The sequence below is a fragment of the Phanerochaete carnosa genome (genome assembly GCF_000300595.1).
Source record: "Phanerochaete carnosa HHB-10118-sp unplaced genomic scaffold PHACAscaffold_2, whole genome shotgun sequence".
Taxonomy (NCBI): domain Eukaryota; kingdom Fungi; phylum Basidiomycota; class Agaricomycetes; order Polyporales; family Phanerochaetaceae; genus Phanerochaete; species Phanerochaete carnosa.
Window position 1 is genome coordinate 36,551 of NW_006767629.1, and position 8,518 is coordinate 45,068.

Below are 8,518 nucleotides of genomic sequence, written 5' to 3' on the forward strand. Positions count from 1 at the left end.
GACGGCTTAGAGCTTGCTATAGTATCCAGTACTGCTTCTGAGAATCTTGCGCAACGTAAGCTTTCGTCATCAATGTGGCAAGTAGTGATGTGCGGGCCCGGCTTGGGCTCAAAGCCCGGGCTTGGCTTGTGACGACGTCGAGCCGAGCCCTGAGCCCGAGCCGAGCCCGAGCCCTTGGGCTTAAGCCCGGGCTTGCTCACAATACAACGAGTGTTCCGGTGCTATCAAAAGGGAATGTATTTGGGTGTAGTAGATTAATACTGCATGTACTCACTAAATTATAACCTCCAGAAGATCTACACCTGCGGAATAAGTCGAGTTGCAGCGAAGTCCACGGGCGTGCGCCTACGGCAGGCACCAGATGGTGACGCACAATCGTGCTCGGCGAGAGCCGTTACATCTAGAATATCTACATTTTGTCTTCTATGTGCATATTAGGTCGCTCTCTCCTTATTCTGAACTCAGGGAACGGTAACGGAGCCAGCACACCCAAGCCTGGGCTTCCGGGCCGGGCTTGGGCTTGACTACGCTCCGAGCCCGGCCTTGAGCCCGCTGCCAGGCTTGACTCGGGCCAGGCTTTTTGGGCCGGGCTTGGCGGGCTTGCAGGCTTTGAGGCCCGGCCCGCACATCACTAGTGGCAAGAAGCGCTCTAGCTGCTGCAACACTGCCGGTCTTGCGCCGTATCGGACGACGTCCTGAGACCGTATCGATATGAAGGACGCCCGATATCTGGTTATATATGCGTGAGCTGGTTATCCGTTCTGTGCCCCCGTTGTCCACTTATCTGGTGCAGCTGAGAGATGGCGGACAAGCTCGCTCGCAGTCAAGACATTGACGGCGAATTGTTTGACTATATTATTATTGGCGAGTATCCCAGATGTACTAAAGAGATACTTGCATGCTAACTTGGGGCCTTTGGCTAGGTTGCGGAGTACGGGACTCTTGTTCTAAGGCGTCGTATTTTTGCTGACCAGCCCTTACAGACTGCAGGATCTGTCCTCGCCCATCGTCTTAGTGGAGATTCCAACGTGACCGTTGCGGTTTCGGAAGCGGGAAAAGCCCACTTCGACGACCCCTTGATACGTGAGAAAGCCCAAGATGTCCCGACACAGTCAAAATTGAGGCACAGGCCCGTGATTCAGGCAACCCGCTGCTATTTGGCAAACAGTTCACGAACCCCGAGTATGACTGGGCGTTCCCAATCATACCCCAACAAAATGCCCCGCAGGCGCACCTTCTTCCTTGGAACCGGTGGATAAATCTCTGTCATCTCATAATATCGCACTAAATAAACGACTACAGAGGAGCTGGGCTTGGCGGCAGCTCTGCGATGAATGTCCTTGCTTATACCGAACCTGTCCATGAAGAGATGGACAGTACGAAAAAAGCCGCCTTCTGCGGAATGAGACGGGCTGAACTACGTCCCAGTGTTAGAGGCCTTGGGAAACCCGGGCTGGAACTGGGAGACCTTCCAGAAGTATGCTAAGAAGGCAGAAGGGTACGTCTATTCCTGAAGATATGTCCATTGTCGCGGAGCCTATGTCCGTGCAGATTTCGTACGCCCTGCCCTCGTGAGATCGATGGTGGCTTCCGAGACCTTTATAATTCGGACTCTGTCGGACATAGTGGTTCGTCACTGGTTATTGCCTATATCTCCTCGCGACGACTTTTGGTCTTAGGTCCACTGACCCTGTCCTTCGCTCCCACTGGAACGGGCGCCGATGCTGCCTTCCAACAGGTTTGTACCTGGTGACTGTGACAAGGGCGCGGAGATTTGAACCCTGTTCTCTTCTAGAGTCTGGCTAAGAATGGGCTTAGTGTCCTCGCAGACGCAGTGAGTGAATTTGCTAAGGTTGGCAGCTACAGCTGCTTATCTGTCTTCCGGCAGTTGGGCGGTGAGGTGGGTGCTTATTCCGTACATAACGATGCATCGCACCAATAGAAAAGCAGATTATAGGCTCCTGGAAGGTTCTATCAACCGTTGACCCAGATTCGGGCCGTCGTGTGGATGCTGCAACGGTAAGAGCACATATTTTCTTCCACTCCCGAGAGGTTTGAGACCACAGTGATCAGGCCTACCTATTGCCGGTACTCGATAGACCGAATCTCAAAGTCCTAACTGAGGCATATGTTTGTCGGATCCTGACGGAGGGAAGAGGGGAGAACGTCGTAGCTCGCGGGGTCGAATTCAAGCATGGTGGAAGAATGCAAAAGGTCTTTGCCGCACGCGAGATCATCTTAAGTGCCGGATAAGCCTCGCTCTGACCTTTTGTGTTGTCTCTGGAGTCTTAAAACTGCGCGATGTGCTTTCAAGAGCCATCAAGTCCCCTCAGATTCTCGAACTTAGCGGGATTGGGGATAAGGAGATCCTAGAACCTTTGGGAATTAACGCGGTGATCGACCTTCCGGCTGTTGGAGGTAACTTGCAAGAGCACTATGTTTGTCGATCACCATATATGCGTGTGTAGTTCCTGCAGTGATTTATGGTAGCACTAATCTAACAACAGCATCATTCAATTGGCTCAGGCATGAAGGAAGGGAAGGGCCTCATCTCTGGCCACATGCTAACTGATGAACGTGCGGCTGTAGATGTGAAGGAGATGCAGTGGGTAGGAATTATCTTCTACGCGTAGAAGTCTGACAATAATATTGTCAGCAAACTGAGCATCGACTATACCGTTGTCATGAACGCCTTCGCCTTCACGCCCTTGCAGACGGTGACAGACAGGGTGCCGCAAATTATCGCAAAGAAGAAAGCGCAGCTGACTAGTAATTGGGCGACTTACTCTCCTGGTCTCCGCAAGCAATTCGAGCTTATGCTGAAGCTTCTCGAGAGTGATAAAGGAGCTGACATCGAGTACCTGATTTCCGCCACGGCGTTCAGGCCGGTACCAGAGCCTCATAAGCCACACATGGGAATTACATCCAATTTGACGCACCCCTGGTCCCGTGGTGTTACTGTACGAAAGAGTCGAAGATCTAAAATCTACCGAGTAACCTACTAAAATACATGCAGCATATCGCGTCCGCAGATCCAAAGGCGCATCCCCGGATCGATTCACGCTATCTCGAGGATGGGATGGACCTGGAGGTCTTGGCTGAAGGCTTGAAGTATATTTTCAAGGCCATCCGAACCCCTCCGTTCAGCGATTTGATTGACCTCGAGTTGACACCCGGATCAGCTGTAGACGTTACCACCGATGAGAAACTGAAAGGTGAGCACGAACGTCTCTCGTCTTGCGATTTGTGTTCATGAAGGGCGCACAGAATTTATTGGGAGAAATATTGCTACCACATGGCGTATGTATTCAGATCGCGCATATGAGCTTGTCAGCCCACGCCATTATATTCCGCAGACACTTGTGGAACCTGCTCGATGATGCCAAAAGACCTCGGTGGGGTGGTGGACCCGGAGCTGAGAGTATACGGAACAAAAAATATGCGCGTTGTGGATCTGTCAGTGTTGCCGCTCATGGTAGCGGTTCATACCCAAGGTGCGTAACAGTAGAGTGTTCCTGATGCGAGCGTTAACGATCATTGCAGCAATTGTCTACGGAATTGCCGAGCAAGGTGAGCATTTCATGACCATCTCATCAAGAACTCGCCGAGCTGACGCAATAATGGCATTTTAATACAGCGGCGGATATCATCAAGAAGTTACTTTAGGCGACCCTGTCTAGACGGAATATCGATAGATAAATGTGTTTCTGCGTTCTTTAGCCGTGAGACACCCGGACCTGAAGCAAATGCTGAACACTGAGGTTTGCATGATGATAACCCTTAACTATTAGCTTTTTTACCCCTGTATCAAGGTGCCCGTCCCGCATGTATAAGATGCTGTCTGGCACAGAACGGATAGGCAGGGAAAACTGAACCTCTACGACTGCCAAATACGGGAGTTTGTGTTTGGTGCTTGTCCCCGCCTTCGAGAGCGCCCCGCCGTTGCTGCTATGTCCGCAGCCCTATGGACTACCGATGCCCGTTAGACTCCGCCGGACGAGGTTGCCTGGAGCCGTTGCAAGGGAGTCGCAGATTCGCCCGACACCAACACGACAGCCCTGAGACAGTTCTCTCCGGCGAGATGCGCCTCCGGATAGCCCTGAGACAAACCCCGTCGGGGCAGTGAGTCGATCTTATCCACGTTTGAATTGGCACGTAGCTCCTCGCCGCTGGCCCTGCGAACATATGGTCGACACCATTCATCTTCATGTGACAGAGCCCATCAAGGTGGAGGGTTATGTTCAATAACGTTTCCGTCATACCCTAGCCCGGAAAAACAGTACATCCGCCGCTCACACATACAAAAGCCCCATGTCTGGCTCCCATGCCCACTGCGACACCCACCCCTCCGTACATACAACATAATGTCGTTCAAGATCAACCCGCCCCACCGCGCCGAGCACCTCGGTTCCTTGAAGCGCCCTCAAGACCTGCTGAAGAAACGGGGCGAGTTCGACGCAAAGGAGTGCACAGCAGAGGAGCTGAGGGCTGTGGAGGATGAGGCTATCAGGGCTATTGTGCAGATGCAGAGGGAGGCGGGTATCAAGACCATCACGGATGGAGAGTTCAGGAGGTGCGCGACCATGTGCTGCGACAGTTTGCGCCATGGAATGTACTGAACGCTGCTGATAGGCACATGTTTTTCGATGGAGTATTCGACAACATGAATGGTATGAAGTACATCCCAGAAGGTCTGTCCGCGATAGCTCCTGGTGGGTCATCATGGCTGATCTCAGGACAGCCCCTCTGCAAATCTTCAAGGACTATGTCCCGGACACGTCGGCTTTCAAGAAGCTCGCTTTTAAGAATGCGCCAACTTACCTCTGCGAGAGCAAGCTGTCCCGCACACAACCGTTCTACGTTTCGCAGTTCGAAGCGCTGAAGGCGCTGACTACGCCCGAGGAGCACTCACGCATCAAGATCACCATATGTGCACCCGAGTGGTACCACCTACGCCACGGCGAGTACGCGTATCCCAAGTCTGTGTATGCCAACGACGGTAAGACGCGTAGCCAATACTTCCCTCTGCCAACCTAACATGCTGCTTCAAGACGAATACTTCGCGGACGTCGCACTCGCGTATCAGCAGGAGATCCAGGCCCTCTACGCGGCGGGCTGCCGGCACATCCAGTTCGACGACCCGCTGCTCGCGTACTTCTGTGCCGAGTCGATGATCGCGGGCATGCAGGACGCGGGGCTCGACCCCGACGCGGTGTTGGACACGTACATCCGGGCGTACAACAACTGCCTGAAGGGGCGCCCGACGGACATGGTCGTCGGCCTGCACCTCTGCCGCGGCAACTTTAAGGACGGGATGCACTTCAGCGAGGGCGGCTACGACCGCATCGCGATCAAGCTCTTCCAGCAAATCAACGTCGACGGGTACTACCTCGAGTACGACACGCCCCGCGCGGGCACGTTCGAGCCGCTCAAGTATCTGCCCAAGAACAAGTTCCTCGTGCTCGGCCTTGTGTCGTCGAAGCTGCCAGAGGTGCGTGCTGACGCTGCTGCGCAGGTCCTTCTGGTTGACATACGTGCTTTTTTTTTGGCGAATAGCTCGAGGACAGGGAGGTGCTCAAGCGCAAGGTGCACGACGCCGCGACTGTGATCGCAAGCGGCGAAGAGAAGCGGACAGTCGAGGAAGCGCTGAACCAGTACGTACTCGCGTTCGTCCACGCTCTGCTGTTTCGGCTTACCCGCTCCCAGAATTTGCATATCGCCACAGTGCGGCTTCGCGTCCCACTCCGAAGGCAACAACGTTTCAGAGGACGACGTCAAGCGGAAGCTCACGCTCTGTGTTCAGACGGCGAAGGAGCTGTGGGCTGATGCGTAAAGCTGACTAGACCCAATGAAAATGCTCAAATAATAGGATCTCAGGCTGTGTGGTGTGTTCCCATATTCAACTGTGGGATTATTTGTACTCTTTTGTATGTCCATGCGAAGTCGTCGACGCCCGTGGAGTATTGCGTTAAATACAGGATGTGTCGAAAATTCTGGTTTGTTTCGGCTTGTCTGCCATCGTTCGACCTCGTCCAATGTGTAATCTTACGCATTATTCGCCAAGTTAGCGTTACAGTAACGTTGCCTTTGTGCACTGCGCACACTTTGGATGGGCGGATTTTCTGTCTATCTATGGCATTTTACCCGATCCCGTTCGGCGCTGCACGTACTGACTGGCAGCGCCATCATTGCCATCATTCTTGTTCTCTCTCGCATCGCTGAGGACGTCTACATTAACTAGCAGCTTGTCTTTGCTCGCTCAAGCTGCAGACAGCATGTCTTCCTCACCTGCTTGGGACGTCTACGCCGCAGAGCTCTCTTCTAGCGAGTACGGCCGTGCTATGTGGTTTCCCGAGCCTTTGGAGAATGGTACTTCTCCTGAGAAAGGGGATGTCGGTTACATAGACCAAGGACGTTTTCGACGCTTGTTCAATGTAACCAAACCTCCAGACCACTACGCCAGAAGACTGTCCTATGACCTCTACGACTATACTGTACTGGAGTACGACGACGAGCTCAACTACACCGTGCAGAATGTACTGCAGACGAAGGTCATCAGTAGCCGTGGCCTCAAACCTAGAGGAATGTCATTCGCCGGCAGTGTGTGAGTAAGACGCTTTTGGTACGCATACGTTCAATACATGATGCTGCTCGTAGAGGCAGTGCGCAAGGGGTCGGTATCACCATAGGAGCGGGGGTGGAATACAAGTATACGTGAGAGAGAGGTGCTATGCTACAGCTCACGGACAATGCCGACCTCGACTCGCTTGCTCCTAACAGTATCTTTCCAGCATATATGAAGAAGCATCACGGTGACTGGGTGAAGCAGGCAAGAGCGAGGGGTCTCGACATTAAGGAAGAAGACATCATTCTTATCCGGGGAACTATGAAGACATCCAGCCGGAAAGTTGGTGTCTTCCAAAACCACAAGACAAGACAGCCCGTTTACACTGCGAGCACGTCTGTGTCCGCCGGGAGTGCATCTGTATCTGTTGGGCAGGTCGATCCCTTCGAGCCCTTGCCATCCGGCGCCGAGTACCGCTCGGGACCGGTGCCCCCAAAGGAGCGTACTTCGTCGGTGGTACAAGCGGGCGGACAATCTCAGGCCGTGGGCTTCGTAAGGAGAGATTCAGATCCTGACGCCGAAACAGAGATGAAGAGAGACCAGTGCATCTTTTTGGATTATTATAGGATGGAAGCGTCGCTAGAAGTCTCACTACCTAACGTAATCGCTGTCGAGGGCATCTACATGAATCAGCGTCTCACTGGGGCCTACTCAGGTTGCAAACATCACAACCTCACCTCTCATCTGGGATTTTTACGCCGCAAAGCTCTCCAGTGAGTGCACTGTAGCGTTCATCCCGGGTGAAAATTGCCCGGTCTGGAAGCGGGAGAAATGACCTTGTAACCTGGCGTAGAAAGCCGGTTTAGCTGCGTGTTCAGAAGGGGCGATTTCTGGGACAAATGTCCCAATATATTTGAACCATCGCCATGTGCTCACTGTGAGGTCTGTCGTGTATTTTCGACACATGAAAGCCAAAACAAGGCACTTAATGCCAACAATTGCTTGGTTTTTCCGGCTCATTTAAGGTCAAGAAGCTCACAGATGACGTTCATATTTCATGGTCACATTTGTAAAGTACACTAGAACAGGTTCAAATATACAGTTTCGTATGCTATTTACTACGAGCTGTATGGTATAATCACCAGGTAAAGTTATGATAGAACAAAGGAGCGACAGAGACTGGATCATCACACACGATGGATATTCTAGATGCCATTGAGAGCGACATCAAGGCTCTGAGCACCACAGGCATCTGCGCCGCTGTTCGCCGTGGCAATCTTGAGCTTCTTCTTGGCGTCACGCGAGACACTGTGCATATACTGCTTGAGAATCTCGGCAGTCGCCCGGTCGTTCTTGAACCTTGTGAGATATGGCTGCAACCTCTTAGACTGCGAATAAATCAGTACTAGTGATGTGCGGGCCGGGCCTCAAAGCCTGCAAGCCCGCCAAGCCCGGCCCAAAAAGCCTGGCCCGAGTCAAGCCTGGCAGCGGGCTCAAGGCCGGGCTCGGAGCGTAGTCAAGCCCAAGCCCGGCCCGGAAGCCCAGGCTTGGGTGTGCTGGCTCCGTTACCGTTCCCTGAGTTCAGAATAAGGAGAGAGCGACCTAATATGCACATAGAAGACAAAATGTAGATATTCTAGATGTAACGGCTCTCGCCGAGCACGATTGTGCGTCACCATCTGGTGCCTGCCGTAGGCGCACGCCCGTGGACTTCGCTGCAACTCGACTTATTCCGCAGGTGTAGATCTTCTGGAGGTTATAATTTAGTGAGTACATGCAGTATTAATCTACTACACCCAAATACATTCCCTTTTGATAGCACCGGAACACTCGTTGTATTGTGAGCAAGCCCGGGCTTAAGCCCAAGGGCTCGGGCTCGGCTCGGGCTCAGGGCTCGGCTCGACGTCGTCACAAGCCCAAGCCCGGGCTTGAGCCCAAGCCGGGCCCGCACAT

The 8,518-nt window shown here is 53.0% G+C and overlaps 2 protein-coding genes across 2 annotated transcripts; both read left to right on the plus strand.

The window, feature by feature from the left end:
• Nucleotides 1-800: 800 nt before the first annotated feature.
• PHACADRAFT_135864 (uncharacterized protein) lies at nt 801-3,632 on the plus strand (the record flags this gene model as incomplete). Its single annotated transcript, XM_007391289.1, has 15 exons — nt 801-879; nt 1,308-1,376; nt 1,429-1,498; nt 1,552-1,628; nt 1,680-1,738; nt 1,796-1,834; nt 1,958-2,019; nt 2,100-2,242; nt 2,287-2,460; nt 2,527-2,605; nt 2,657-2,954; nt 3,125-3,215; nt 3,268-3,300; nt 3,357-3,494; nt 3,544-3,632. 15 exons carry the CDS (start codon nt 801-803, stop codon nt 3,630-3,632), a joined length of 1,500 nt encoding a protein of 499 aa, XP_007391351.1.
• Nucleotides 3,633-4,062: 430 nt separating this feature from the next.
• Nucleotides 4,063-5,991, plus strand: PHACADRAFT_248829 (uncharacterized protein). The gene is made up of 6 exons (XM_007391290.1): nt 4,063-4,573; nt 4,633-4,691; nt 4,742-4,999; nt 5,052-5,491; nt 5,557-5,654; nt 5,707-5,991. The coding sequence occupies exons 1-6, from the start codon at nt 4,365-4,367 to the stop codon at nt 5,831-5,833; spliced, it is 1,191 nt and encodes a 396-aa protein (XP_007391352.1). The 5' UTR covers nt 4,063-4,364; the 3' UTR covers nt 5,834-5,991.
• The last annotated feature ends 2,527 nt before the right edge of the window (nt 5,992-8,518 follow it).

Excerpts from the sequence above, each read along its gene's own strand:
- PHACADRAFT_248829 (XM_007391290.1), top strand. The coding sequence starts at position 4,365 with ATGTCGTTCAAGATCAACCCGCCCCACCGCGCCGAGCACCTCGGTTCC. Across the intron at positions 4,692-4,741 it reads TATGAAGTACATCCCAGAAG|CCCCTCTGCAAATCTTCAAG; the intron begins GTCTGTCCGCGA and ends ATCTCAGGACAG. Across the intron at positions 5,000-5,051 it reads GTCTGTGTATGCCAACGACG|ACGAATACTTCGCGGACGTC; the intron begins GTAAGACGCGTA and ends TGCTGCTTCAAG.